Genomic DNA, 15256 nt, shown 5'->3' with positions numbered 1-15256 from the left:
TTTCCAGTGATAGGTTGTAATTTTCCAGGGGTGAGTAGAACATTTATGTACTTTTGGAATAGTCAGTGGTTTTGGCCCTTGCAAGGAGTCAACTCTGCCATGCTACCTAGAGGTACAGAAACCATGAGACTTATAGTTTGGCCATTTGCTAACTGGGATGATGGGAGGTACTGGATTTATCTACCACCTTCTGTCCTTTTGTTACATCAGCTGACTGGGACACTGGGACAGGTATCTGAGATGTGCAACATAGGTCTGTTAACTCTACTTGCATTCTAACTGTAGCAGGAATTTAAGAAAAGGCTTGTAATGTAATACAGAAATATTCTTCCTTCTGTTTGATCCTTTCAGAAAACAATAGAGTAACACAAAGAGAAATACTTTACACAGAAAAATAAGCGGAGATGACAGCATTTTATTTTATGAAGCATACCTCATCAGTGATGGCAGAAAGATGCTATACTCTAGCTCCATGAGGCATGCCACAGTGTAGGTAACAATGGCATTACAGAGCTCAGTAGCTAGCTTGTTGGTTTTCATTCTCCTGGAAGTTCATTTACATACATGCCATTTATCTTGTTACTTAAACTGAGTTATAAAATTTGGTGAAGTATTTGTTGCATAAAATGATATTGATGGGCTCTGTAGTTTGTTATTAAATAGTAAAGATTATAAGGTGAATATTGTGGCAATATGTTACAGCCAGTCTTGAATATTCACTTCAGTAGATGGGTTGTTCATTTAAAATGCCATACTCCCAAAACACTGTGATTTTTGCTGGCGTGCTAAAGAACTACACAGCTGTAAAATTCTTACTGTATTCAGCATGATTGCCATAATGTCATATAGTCATGAAACACAAATTTCATTACAGTTCTAAGGTATATTCACACTTAAATCTGGGGCTTTTGCTGTTTTAACAGAAGTATTTCCATTAATTATAGCTGAATTTTTTTTGGAGTTTATTTCTTTTGTTTCTTAGATTTAATGTGCCACATGATGACAGCTTTAAATGTAAAGAAGCTGGAATTAAACATCAATACCACGTTATGGCTCCAACTTTAAATTACCATACAAGTCCATGGACCTGGTCGAAATGCAGTCAAAAATACATCACTGAATTTCTTGAGTAAGTATCAGTATAATAATAATATATTCAGTATAATATATATATATTTTTTCTTTTTCAATTTTGAGTCATTCAGAAAAGTGTTAAAATTATTGCTAAATGCCACTTTAATATTGTCATTGACTTTAACCACTGACTTGGAGGGCCTAAATCCCCCAGAAATTACAGGTATGTAACTATTCGGAGGATGAGTAGTTCCATGACTTCAGTGAAGTGATAATCAAAACATAAAACTAAGACCGTACTTTTCTAAAACATCGTGACATTGGTTATTAAAGAACTCCTTAATATGATCTTAATAGGTCAGAACAGTGATTAATTCACACTTTTTTCCTGTTTTCACAACAGCACTGGTTATGGTGAATGCCTCCTAGATAAACCGAGTGGAAGAATTTATGGTCTTTCTTCTCAGCTGCCTGGATTAATGTATGATGTCAATAAGCAGTGTGAGCTTATGTTTGGCACTGGGTCGCAAGTGTGTCCCTATCTGGTGAGTGAACAATGCAGAGACTGCTGCTTAATAGGTACTAAAAATTACTGAGATGTAGGCTTAGAAATGAAATCTCAGTCAGTCCATTTTTGTAAGCATTTTATCTTGTAGTATGTCAAAGTTCAGATTCTCTTCTTAAAAGGGGAAAGAGTTCAGTTGAAAGCCTTGCTGCTCTGCTTTATAGAAATACATAGGATTAAAATCAGGATGAATTAATTTTGATTTGTACATCTGTGAGTGTAAATATAATTCCTTTAAAAGATCAAAGTTGAATAAATTAAAACTTACTGCAACTACTGAAGTAGAATGATTTCAACACTTTTAATAAATGCTTTCACATTATAGCCACCATATAACATTAGCGGATTTCTTATCTGCTTTGACTGGTTTTACAAATTTATAACTTTAAAATTAGTATATTAATTCTAATACTTTTTCCAAATGTTTGATCCAAAGCTCAGATTTCTTTCAGATATTTCTGAGATAGATATTTCTGTCTGATAGATATTTCTGTCAGATATTTCTGAGATAGATATTTCTGTCTGATAGAGATTTCTGTCAGATATTTCTCTGCCTTTTAGAGTGTATGTTTCATGTTATGAACCAAATATTCTTTAAAGCAAAATTGATATCTGAAAAGGAAATAATGTACAGAATTGAGTATATAGAAGTATTTCAGAAGGCAATGTAGAAGGTACAATAACAAATGTAGCAGTATGACCTCAGTTGTTACTGTCAAGATGTCAACTTGTCAAATACCTATATTTGTATTACACAGCTTGTTAGAACTGTTTAGAGGAGAGAATTTAAGATCAAATTTAAAGTGAATGAAGTGGAACTGTTGATGCAGTAAAGTACTGTTTAAGAAGAGACAGTCTATGGGAATATTATAGAAAAGTAAAGAGGAATTCATTGTCCTGAAGATGGTGTTACTGAAGGTTGCTTTGAGACTTTTTTAATCCATAGAGGTTATTTGTCCATAAAAAATCTCTTTAAAATTCTGAAAAGGTTTTTTTCTTAAGTTTCTAGTCAGTGTGTTTTCAAAAAAAATTCCAGCTAGTGTCTTTATCTGGGTGTTATACTCCAACCATATTGCATTATACTGACCATAATCTTACATGCCTTTTTACTAAATTATGTACTGAATTAGAAGATCTAAAGTAATGTATTATTTCTAATAAGATCTGCTTCAACTATTCCATGGTCCTGCCCAGTGTTGGGCAAAATTGATTTTTGGAGGCGTGAGGGAGGGAGTTGTCTGTACAAAATAATAGCAAAAATTAAACCCATGTAGTGTGAGAAAAACAATGCAGATATGCCAGTTGATGTCTAAAGTAGTGTACAAGTACAATAAAGGTAATTTATTCTCTGTTCAGAAACAATGCAAGCGCTTATGGTGCACGAGCACAGAGGGAGTTCACAAGGGATGTCGTACTCAGCACATGCCTTTGGCTGATGGGACGGTTTGCGGTGTGGGAATGGTAAGCCTTCATTTGTTTCTGAGAGCTCGGATATGGCAAGGTCACTGATGTAGATAAGAAAGGTCAGTGCTTGCTGTGTGGCAGTACTACTACTGCAGTGCAATGATTGCTTAAGTAGTATCTACCTGACTTGACCTACAAAGTTTCTTTTAGTCTTGTACTGTTATGACATATCTGTTCAAATTAATGGTAATAGCCTATGGGTGTCGTATTGGTAAAAAGTAGGCAGAAGACCTCAGGTGAAAGTTGCCATCTTCTCTTCTGCTGTTTGAAAACTTTAGATAATTCAAAAAAGCTATTTGTAGTAGTGCAACAAAGATGAATTTCCTGAAAAGCATGCAGTTCTAAAAGCATATTCTCCAGTTTGTGTTACTGATGCTGTTCCACTGAGCTAGAACTATTTAAGTGTGAGTGAATTAAATGTAGGAGTACAATTCTTTTGAAAAAAACTTTGAATCAGACTCCTGGTTTCAGAAGATATTTGTGTATTCTATCTGCTTCAGACAAAATGTGAAAGTATCAGTAGCTCTTCATCTACTCCATCAAGTACCTTCACCACACGTAACTCACACTTGTAGTCTCTCTGGCCTACTGTAATATAATTCAACATATTTGGATTTATTCAGGGCTGAAAACCACAATTTCTCTTGCACTTACACCCTACTTATGTGAGGTATGGATTACATATTTTTAATATAAAAAGGAAGAAGTGGAAACTGGGCTCCCTAAACCCTGCATGTTGCTTTATTTCATAACTTGTTTTAGAGAATGACAGGGCAGCTCACTGTTTCCTCATCTGGCAGGTTGTGTTTTGCTTTTTTTTTTTTTTTGAATGCAGATTTTGTTCTGCATCTTCTGAGTACATAACCTACAGCACTTAAAATACCTTGCACAAAGCACTTAAAATATCTTGATAGAGACAGAAGTATGAATGGATGTTAGTTGAAGTCAGTGTTAATAGCAAGGATGTGAGGGTTTTGGTGTTGGATTTGCATGTAGCTAGAGACGTGAGCAGAAGAAAAACATTTGAGTTCTTTGCTGATCTAATCTTATGGCTTCTCCATGTCTCAATTGACCACTAGCAAACAGAACTATTTTCTCACCCATCAGATGCCTGTGAAAATAAGTATTTCAGAGATTCTGACATGTTCAAATATGACAGTGATAAGATTATCTTATGTTTGGCAGGTTTGTTACTCTAAGGTGTTTTAAGTGGTAGTGTGCTTAGCCAGCTACAGGGGCTGAGGGAAAACTTGTATTTTTATCTTTTAATAGTTTTATAGGTTCAGATATGGTTTAATTTCCATATGGAATAAGCTTTTATGTTATTATTATGTTATTAAATTTCCCCCAATAACTTTTAATCTTCAAGGATTGCTTTTTTTTCTTTTATTTTTGTATTTCATAATGCGTGAAAGTGAGGACTCTGAAAATACTGCCTTAAGGAATAGCAATTTAATGGGTAAACAATGTCTTGCAAATGGCTTCTGTTTCTCTTGCAAAATTAGGAAAAAATATTTGAATCAAGCTTTGCATGATTACATCTTATGATGTAACATTTAACACATTTCAATCAGATCAGAAAGGAAGTTCATCATTTGTATAAACGTTATATGTAACCTTGAATTCAGTTGACTGAAATTTGCCAGCAGCATAACACTTCTTTTGTACAAGAATTCAAAAGCCTACTATATGCAATCGTTGCAGTGAAACCAAACAGTATTCTCTAGAAATTGAAAAGCTAATTACCGTCATTACCTCTGAAAAGATGCAAGAAAGAGCAGCCATTAATCTGACAAATTGTCGTATCTTCTTGTATAAGGTACTGCTCCTTTTCTTTGATTTTAATGGGAATAAGCCATGGTGATGAGTTAATGTAACTAGTATATGCTAGCATGCTAAATATATTTATGTTTTGTGCTTGCAGCACTTCTGTTGTGATGCATTCAAAGAGTTGTATTTAAGGCATTTGCAGCTTTAGTGATGCTAAACTCTGTTCTCTGTTGACAGTTAGAAGTCCCAGAGGGAACAGCATGGAGCTGCATCAGAGGAGAGTTAGGTTAAGAGTTAGGGAAATATTCTTCACTAGAGGATGGTCGGGTCTGGAACAGGCTACCCATGGCAGTGAGGATGGCAGTGAGGGTTGCACTGAGCTGCTGGAGTTCAAAGACCATTTTGGACAACTCTTTCAGACATAGGGTTTGATTTTGAGTGGTCCCATGTGGAGCCAGTTGGACTCAATGGTCATCCATCCCTTCCTCTCAGGTTATTCTATGATTCCATCGTTTTCAACCTACCTTCTCTTAGGAGGATAGCCAGTAGATATTTGATTCTTACCCAAAGTTTTTGATGTCCTCGATAGAGTGAAACTGATTTGGCAGTCACCTCTTTTATGAAGATCTTTTCATCTAGATAAGTCTTCTGACCCACTGTCCCTGTTCGTATTGGCGGTTTGCCATTTATATAACAACGAGACAACAAATTTCAGGGTGGTCTGGAAGAATCTTTTTACTAACAAGAAGGAATTCACATGATACAAACTTTGGTCCTCTTGGAAAGAGTATGCCCAATATTTATGAGTGAGAGAAAGTTTATTACTTCTATTCACTGCAGATATAGATGGTATGTTGATTTTGTGTCTCTATAAACACACATAATAGCTATAGAATGAATTTAGATTTTGTCCTGAGCCCCTTATAGCCACATGAGGAGAAAGACACTTAAATTTGTGAATGCAGACCAAGAAGAGATTATTTTGATCAGTAAACGAAGTGCCAGTCTCTGATTCTGAGGTATATTTGCTGTTCTGCCATTGCTGGTTTCTGCTGATATATTGATTTCCTTTGAAATCATGGTATTGCTTGAGTTCTTCAAGAGTGCAATAAAATGTAGGTAATAAATCGAAAAGAGTAATTCATTGTACATTTATGTATGTGTAAAGTAAGTATGAAAAATTCAGGTGGATTTTAATCACGGTGATGAGAAGATATGTTAGCCATCTGGGAAGTAGTGGAGGATCTTTTGAGCTGTAAAAACAGAGTACATTTTTTTTTAAGGATCAAACAAAAACAAGGGTGAAAATGTTGAGGGAAAAAAAAGATTAAAATTGTATATACTTTACAATATTTGATGTTATCTGAATAATAGGTGTAGACTTCTCTGAGAATCAGTACTACAGAGACCTGAGATGCTGTAGGTACAACTTTAGTTAGTTGCAACTCAATATCTTCTGAGTTACATATTCATTTTACTAACCACTCTGTTTTATTGTTATTCTGTGATCTAGACCTCACTTCTTGATGTGGTCTGGTTTGCCTGATTCTGTTCTTGACCTTTTCTCTGAAAGCAGACATGTCAAGGCTGTAAGATGTGCATGTATTGTAGGAAGAAGCACATCAGACATAGATCTAAATTGCAGCAGCAGGTTTCCATAGATTCATTTGTAGCAGATGACATGGAAAACATTTATTTCAAGGTGATAAATGGGAACACTCCAAAGAGATAAATACAGCCAGAAATAGTAGTTCAGAGTTTTTTTTAACTTTTTCATTAATCTGAGTGGATGTTCTTATCTAGTCCTTGCTCACTGGATTATATGCTGAATAACTAGTATCACTGTGTAACATGCTCTTCTACATGTATCTGTTACTCTTGATTCAGTTAAGTTTAGCATAGCCTGACAACAGTTCAATAATTTCTTTCAAATTTGCTTTCCAGGAATCTTAGCAAGTACAGTAAGTTGTGAGATACATTGGCAGTACTTGAAATCAGTTTATCAAATCACTGTTTAATCCATACTTACAAGTCAAACTGCCTGGTGTAAGTAGGCAGTTAGGAAATACGAATCTGGGTACCTGTAGATCTATTGATCCCAAACTTTGAACTGCTGACCCTCTCTCTCATCTCTGAGGATGTAATAATTGCATGTGGATCTGGGTTGGGTTTGGGTTTGATTCAAGCGAGCACTGAGGAACATCTGGAATGCGTGTGGTGCCTGAGTTTTCTACTGTGACTTCATCATGTTGCTTCTGTAGGAATGCAGCAGCAGAATAATAGCTGAGACAAGTTAGTTGAATAAGCTATTAAAATCCCAGATGTGAACATATGCTTTGCATTTTTATAGATTAGAACAATGCTGTTGTGGGTATAACATTTCATTTTACAACTCTGTCTTTTCCTGAGTTCTCCCTTCAAGCTGCTGTGAATGTTTTTGTGAAAGGAAAAAAGAATTTAAACTCTAGATCCTAGTATCATATTTAGATGTTTGGATGCAGTATAAATTTTGTGATGTGAGATTTAGAATACTCAGCCTATAGTTGTAAAAAAAAAAAATTCATAAGATGTTAATGACAGTTCTTGGATATGCAAGATCTTAATGTTTCCTCATGTTTACCTTCGGTTTTCATGAACTGCATCCATATCTTTTATGTTAGTAGCTAGTTTACCTCCTAAAGGTACTAGAACTTTGAGGTACAAAGGAATCCTAAAGGCATCTGGAAAAAAAGTAAAAGTAATAAAAACTGACATTACGCCAAAACGATGCCATTATTTTACTTGCTGAGTTACAGTGTTAGTCTTTGCATCAAGTTAGTGATCTGGCCAGTTTGCTGAAACATTTAAATGGCTTTTATAGCAAGATAGGTCTTGCTTCGGTTCTGTGCTTGCTTTGAGCTTTAAATCACCTTGATTTATCATATTCTCAGAGGAAGACTTTCAGGGCTTAAAATACATAGGCAGTACTCTAGAGTCAGCATGACCAATGGCTATACAGGCAGAGAATTTTGTTACCAAATTGGATTGTTTGGGCATAATTCATAATGGAGAAACTGATTATTTAACAAAGTCTTGTTTGGAGAACTAGGCCTTGGTCTTGATGGGCGACTTCAACTACACTGTTATCTGTTGGGATGGAACAGCAGGGCGTAAGTGATCTGGGAGGTTTCTGGCATGCTTTGATAACTTCCTTCTCCAAGTGATCAAGGAAGGAGATGTGCTCTGCTGTACCTCATACTAACAGTGAAAGACTAGTTGTACATTTGAAGGTCAAAGGCAGTTTTGGCTGCGGTGGCCGTGAGGTGGTAGAGAGGAGGCTGAGTAGCAGTTCACAACAGGAGAGCAGATTTTGACTTCTTCAAGGACCTACTATGCAATAAGGCCCAAGAAGGAAGATAGGCCAAAGAAATCTGTTTAGTATTCAAAGATCACCTCCTCCTAGCTCAGGGAGTCCATCCCAAAGAACAGTCAGAAAAAATGCTCATGTTAGAATAACTCTTGAGAAACTATATACAACATTTTAATCAATTTCTAAAAGGGTTGGAATTCTTGGATTGTTTTATTTTCTGTGTATCAGAGGTTCTTGAATTATTTCTATATGCTAGAGTGTTTAGTTGGACAAAAACCTTTGAGACTGTGAGATAATACCAAGCTGTTCTGTGCCACAGAAAGTGAAAATGCAAAGCCTAAGCTTCATAGATAACAAGCAGTTGAGTTGATAGTATCTGTTTTGATGATTCTAGTGACTGATCCATGTATGTACTGCAGAGAATGATGGAGTAAGCCACTGTCCATGTGGCTGTGAGAGACCCTTCTGTCAACAGATTGGATCATCAGTCTAATCCTGAGTTTGCAGTCAGTCATCTATAATATGGAATTTTCTCTTTTGAGTGCTGACTCTGTGTAGTTCATCTGGTGTTTAGTTGTGAGTAGCCTTTGATGCTTCAGAGGATGGCTGAAGTCAATTTACTTCATTCTGTGCCTAGTATATATTGTAACTTTTTGCTTAACTTAGAAATCTTATTTTGTTTGTCAACTGTGCAGCACTGCCGCCATGGAATTTGTGTGAGCAGAGAAATGGAGACGCGTCCTGTTGATGGAGAGTGGGGACCATGGGGACCGTATAGCTCATGTTCAAGAACTTGTGGAGGTGGAATCAAGAGCACCACCAGGCTCTGTAACAGACCAGAGTATGTTGTTTGTTGTTCTTCATTAGAGCACAATGAAGGAATTATGATATAATGGTTTAGTTCAACATAATACGAAGGCATTGTGGTTTCATGAATTCATTCAAAGCACCAGTAACTGTGTTTTAGCCATGTCTGAAAAGAAGAATGAGTCCAGAGACTTCAGACTGCTTAGAACTTCTAGAGTACTTTTTCTTCAACTAAATCATTCACTTTTATAGATACTGATGAAGACTCACTTTGGTTTAGAGTCTTGTTTTCTAGCTTTATATACTGAGGGTTTTCTTAAACATTGAGATATGGACCAGAAGTTGCAAAACAAACATGGATACACTGCCTAGGAATCTTTTTAGTTAAACAATTTGTTTGCTTGGTTTTAAGACTCTTTCATAACTACCACCACTAATGTTCAGAAGCAATGCTGATTACAGCAGGATCAATTACAGTTTACATTATAGTAAGAAACTTCCATTGACTGTATAATCCATGTGTATTTCATTCCCTGTAACAAAAGTCAGAGAGACCTCTACCCTTAACTTCTACAGAACAGGAGTTGCAATTTTGTCTATTGGCTTTTCTTAGAAAGTAATGCTATCTTGATATTATCAGAAGGATAAATAAACCTCAGTGGAATCACCCCAGCTTATTTTATTTTCCATGATGATTAAGAGGCAGCAGACTAGATCATGATTAAATAGGCCTCTGTCAGTCTGTAGTAGCTGATGCTACTAATATGCTGTTGATTATTTTTTCAAGAACCTGCTAGTATGGAAGTATTGTGTAACAGGATTTATGAGTTAGGAAATGTACATTAGACTTAAGAGTAAATGAAATTGTTTTCATGTTTTAGATCTTCTGATCCTCAAACTGAAACTGAAATTAATAGTACATAAAAGAGCATATCTGCTCCTAATTTTGTATTCTATCTTTGTCACTCTTTAACATAATAATTTAAAATTACAGAGGAAATACTGCTTCTTTCATGGAAAGCAGGAATTTCAGAAAACCGGGAACAACATTTTACATTTATCTGTTTTTATTAGACCAAGAAATGGAGGAAAGTACTGTGTTGGCCGCAGGATGAAATTTCGTTCCTGTAATACTGATTCATGTCCAAAGGGCAAAAAAGATTTCCGGGAGCAACAGTGCTCTGAATTTGATGGCAAGCATTTTAACATCAATGGTCTTACATCTGCTGTTCGATGGCTTCCAAAATACAGTGGTAGTAAGTAACTACACATTTTTTTCAATTAATAAAATGCAAATGTTTCTTTAACTGAAGTAATAAAACAGACAAGAAACCTGTTGGATTTTCTTTCCAGTTGCAATGAAAGATCGCTGTAAACTTTTTTGCCGAGTTTCTGGAACAACTTCCTACTATCAGCTGAAGGACAGAGTTGCTGATGGTACTCCCTGTGGAGCAGAAACCAATGACCTTTGTGTTCAAGGCTTGTGCAGGGTATTTAAATCTAAACTTACTAATTATTACAATCAGTTTTAACAGCTTGTAGAATATATATTATATAAATATACATCAAAATAACCATTATTGAAAAATATGTAAAACCAGATGTTTTGAATTTACTTAAGTTGATTTTAATCCCTACCAAATTAAGATCTGGAGATTGAGGCAATTAAGCAAAGCATATACAGCTGAATCTGAATACCCACAGTCTTTCCTCATTAAGCCTGATGCGTTGTTATTGTCTGAGAGAGCAGAGGGAAACTGATCTGAAATTGGTGTAAAGAGAGGACAAAATCATACTGTGTGTTTATTGCTATCATATTGCTGTTATCAAAGAAGTGAAGAAGTCGGAAAATGCAAGGGTAGATAGATTACATATTTATGATTTCACTGCAAAGTCAGGGTGAAAAGACCCTGGAAAGGGACCATTTAAACATGCTTAATAGAAGTTATGGAAATGCCCACCAGATTTTGTTAGAAAATAACAAACTGATGTATTATAAAAAGTTCAAGACTTTTTTTGTCCTTCCTAAGTAGATTTGCTGATTTCAGTGAAACTGGCTAAATTCAAAATGAGGAGAAAATGTAGCTTTTTATTTGGATGAATATCAAAATGGAAGAGAAAATGCTAGAGAGCAGTCCTGTTTATGACTGTGGGAGGAAAAAAAAAAAGCAAGGAGGTTTAAGTAAACATCTGTGAACAAGAAGCATTCCTGTGCTAGTCTACATGTATTCTCTCTCTCGTTTTGCAGTCGTGACAGACTTGAATCGAATTGATATTCATGGATGCGTGCATAGTCATTTTAGAATTCCAAGACTTTATGTAAATATGCCTTAGTCTATGTACCATGTTGATTTTTTTATACAAAATCTTTAAGTATTTTTAGGTAGCTTTGTACAGTTCTTGACATATTAAGTTAAATTGTTGTATTAAGAACGTATAATCAAGAACTATAGTTTTTCCCATACATCACAGTATACTACAATGTAAGAAGGATTTTCGTTAATTGCCAAGGAATACTAGATAGAAACAGTGAATGAAAATGTTTTTGGGGAGTGGGAAGCTAACATTGTGTGTTTTCACTGTTTTCCACTGGGCTGAATGACACAGCATTGTATTTCTTGTAGCAAGCAGGCTGTGATCATGTTTTGAATTCCAAGGCAAGGCGAGACAAATGTGGAATCTGTGGTGGTGATAATTCTTCATGTAAGACACTTGCAGGTACTTTCAACCGTGCTCGTTACGGTATGTTTTTATTTTTAAAATCTTAATGTACATTTCAATGTGGTTTAGAAACTGTGTGTTTGAAGAAGTGGGATTTCAGTGTGCAGTCTTTTCAGCCTCTGCTAACAAAAATTATCCCCAATTTTCACTCATACGTCCTCTTTCAAGGATGAACAGGAAAGCACCGCAGTGTGTCCCATTCAAATGAAAAGTCTATCTGTGCTATGGTGAAAAGAACAGTTCAGTAGTTAGAGGAAAAAACATAAGTAATCTCTGATTTCATATCAAATTCCAAAAAGCCTCTTCATGCGGTTTCAGTGGTTGAAGGAGACCACAGGCAAATGAAATGACACTTGAAGAGCTGCCAAATAGGATCTTCAGTGGAAAAAGGAGTTACTGGTCAGCAGGGAAAGCATATTTAGCACATGCTGGATTTATTTATTTCTTTCCAGGCAGAGGCCTTGCGCCATGCAAAAAAGTATCAGAAAGCTTAAAGGAGGGATACTACTCCTCCTGTACAAATACACATAACTTTTCTTCTGTCTATTTAGAGACGCTGGAAGACGATGCAAACAGCTATTGTTATTAGAGACTGGATTTCTGAATATGTGGTCAAAACAGTAAAGAAAAAGAATGTAGTTTTTTGTTTTCCATCACTACAAGTGTCACACATATTACATCACAAATACATGTGATACAAATAAATAGTATATTGAAGCTACCATTCATTCAGCTATGGTAGAGATTGTCACTGTGTTGTTTACCTGCTTTGTCATGTTAGACTTATTTACTTCTAACTGAAATTAATTCCACAAAGTAAATACAATTTTCATTTTGTGCATTTTTTTGCCAAAGTCTGTTCAGTTAGTCTTTTAACTGTAACTAGTGCCATTCCATACTGTCACAAGCCATTTTACTGAGGAAGAATTTGTAATAAGGCAAAAGCAGCTTGTGGTACAAGCCTGTATTCATATCGTTATGAGGACAGTCACAATGTTGTCATTAAGTGTTTAAATGACAATGAAACAATCGTAAGAAATTCACCGTGATGAAATGTTAATTTGCTTAACACACAGTTTAGAAAGTGGTCATCTAACTTTGTGTGCATAATCATTATGCTTGTTATTATAATTGCAGTGGTCTAGAGCTTCTGAGGATTTCCTGGAAATCTGTCTTTCTCACCACCTTAGTATGTGACATAGCGTCCTGTTTATCCTTGAGAACATGCTAGGCAATTCTATTTGTAGTTTCCTCACGTATTTTGTCTTCTGTATTCCACAAGGTTTTCAGTGTGAGAGATGAGAGCCTTTTTTTGTGGGGGGGGGGGTTTGTTTTTTGTTTTGTTTTTCTTCCCAGTAACTCTAGAACAGTGACCAAGGGCTGTTTTTATCCAGATCGTGTAGCAAATCATGCAGTTGCAGTGCTGCCCCCATCTGGTAAATTTGATGGGCCTGTGATCAGTTTAAATGCTCCTTTTAAGTGAATGGCGTGGTTTTGTTAGGTTAAAAGTACTGGGAAGTTAGTGAAGTAAGAAACTCAAAAGGCTATTCCCATTTAATTTGCTACCCATGGAGGTGAGTCGACTAACTGAAGTTCAATACAGACAAGACTTTGAAACACAGCAAAACAAGTGGAAAAGTTAGCAAAGTTTGCATGTTTTTCTTCCTTCTTTCATATGTTTGCCATATTCAGTTGTTCTTAGTCATGGTGATCCTTTTGAATTTGTAATTAGCATCTGTGAGAAACTACTTTTTTTTTTTAGCCTATACTTATGGACAAAGCTGTTGCTGATCTGAAAAATAGATGTTTCCTGAGTCTCATCTGATGTGCTCAGCTGCTCTCTAGGTGAACTCGTGCTATTGTCAAAGAATAGAATTCACATTTCTGAACACAGGAATGAATTTTAGCTGCCTTTTGAGTTTTGAAAATAAAAATTCAATTCAACTGGCTTAAAGAACAAAGGTACATAGAGATATTCGTATTTCCATCCTGAAAACACAAGGGTATTGAGGAGTCATGATTACTGGTGCATGATAGGATTTGTTGAATAAAACTAGTTGAACATACACTCATATTTGTAGCATCTGAGTATTTTATCTGTGGTTAATTTGTGAATAATTACATTGCAGGCTACAACATTGTCGTAAAGATTCCCAAAGGAGCAACAAACATTGATATTCGGCAGCACAGCTACTCAGGGAAACCAGAAGATGACAACTACCTTGGTAAAAACCTCCAGCGTATGATACTGACAGATGATAGTTTTCCTGCTCTAGACACAGGTTGTTCGAAGCTCTATAAAGTCTTTAGAACAAATATGTGGTTACATTGTATCACCACTTGCCTGACTCTTTCAGTAGGTGCTAATTTTAATAAAAATGCGATGATGGTAGGTTTCTGATTCCTAAATGTCTCACTTGTCAGAGAAGACAAGTTACAGCACACTGTATGATTTTGTCAATCTTTCAGTATGTTGTGGCCATAATAATTAAATCACCCTGAGCCACCTAAAGAGTAACACAGACATTTGAGTTCATAAATATTGAAAACATTTTTAGAAATGAAACAGTCAGAAAACTTACCAGATTTCTCATGTTTGTTTCTATGTTTTCATCTTCTCTGAGTGTAAAGATGGTATTTTGATGAATTTATAGATTTGCGAGTATGTGAAAGAAACAAAGGAATCACAAATGAATGGTACCAAAGACCTTTTTATTTCACAGTAATCATGTTACCTCTGAAGTGCCCGAGAGTATACTGATGCATAGATTCTTTCTTACCTTTTCCATTGTTTTATTGTTTACTTCACTATTCATCTTTGCTATTATAATAAGATGGTTATTATTACTCTGAATGCATAATAATTCCCTTTTTATTTTTTTACTTTAGAATTTACTTTTAATAGCTACTTAACTAAAAACTGCTCCAACAAGTGCAAGAATGTGCACTGTAGAATAGGACAGAAGTATGAATGATGTTTGTTCTCTTCTTCAGTACCTAACTAAACTAATCTAAACCTAACTAAATTTAAAGTGTGTCTGTACTCAGCTTTCAGCAGAACAAATATTATTAAATGTGTTATTGCAAAGAAATGACAACTGCTCAAATGAAAGCTGCTAATGGTTGGGATTGAATTAATGCATTAGAAAATGATTAATATAACTTTAAAGTCTTACATGTAGACTAAAACAAAGCTGTGTTGTTGCAGAGATGTACTTTTGGAAGTTTTGATAGAAAGAAACTTCTAATCAAATAGAAGGTTTACTTAAGTATTTTATTTTGCTTACAGCGTTATCTGATATTCGTGGGAATTTCATCTTGAATGGAAATTTTGTTGTAAGCATGTCAAAAAGAGAAATCAACATACACGGAGCAATTTTTGAGTACAATGGTTCAAACAATACAGTAGAACGAATTAACAGCACTGATAGGATTGAAGAAGAGTTAACCTTACAGGTGAATGTTTACCTTTTTTCTTGAATTCAAAAATTGGCTATGTGGTCATT

At 35.5% G+C, this 15256-nt stretch overlaps 1 protein-coding gene across 7 annotated transcripts in view; it reads left to right on the top strand.

Annotated features, from left to right (window-relative positions):
* The window catches only part of ADAMTS20 (ADAM metallopeptidase with thrombospondin type 1 motif 20), a 78748-nt gene that overhangs the window by 25467 nt on the left and 38025 nt on the right, over positions 1-15256 (top strand). For 3 of the 7 annotated variants that reach the window (XR_014942182.1, XM_085536336.1, XM_085536363.1), the window contains exons 9-17: positions 983-1129; positions 1478-1619; positions 2996-3100; positions 8918-9063; positions 10104-10285; positions 10383-10519; positions 11654-11771; positions 13880-14032; positions 15040-15206. Coding sequence is in view for 5 of the 7 variants with exons in the window: in XM_085536336.1 (XP_085392462.1) it covers positions 983-1129; positions 1478-1619; positions 2996-3100; positions 8918-9063; positions 10104-10285; positions 10383-10519; positions 11654-11771; positions 13880-14032; positions 15040-15206 (1297 nt within the window). In the remaining 2 variants the exon portion in view is untranslated. Of the gene's footprint in view, positions 1-982; positions 1130-1477; positions 1620-2995; positions 3101-8917; positions 9064-10103; positions 10286-10382; positions 10520-11653; positions 11772-13879; positions 14033-15039; positions 15207-15256 lie in introns of those variants that run through there. The other 4 variants (XM_032443192.2, XM_085536343.1, XM_085536350.1 and 1 more) reach the window with 4 other exon arrangements.

Source organism: Coturnix japonica, chromosome 1 (assembly GCF_054131305.1).
Source record: "Coturnix japonica strain WE chromosome 1, WE-NBRP24, whole genome shotgun sequence".
NCBI classification, from domain to species: domain Eukaryota; kingdom Metazoa; phylum Chordata; class Aves; order Galliformes; family Phasianidae; genus Coturnix; species Coturnix japonica.
Note: the sequence above shows the minus strand (reverse complement) of the source record. Positions and strands in the feature narration are given on the sequence as shown.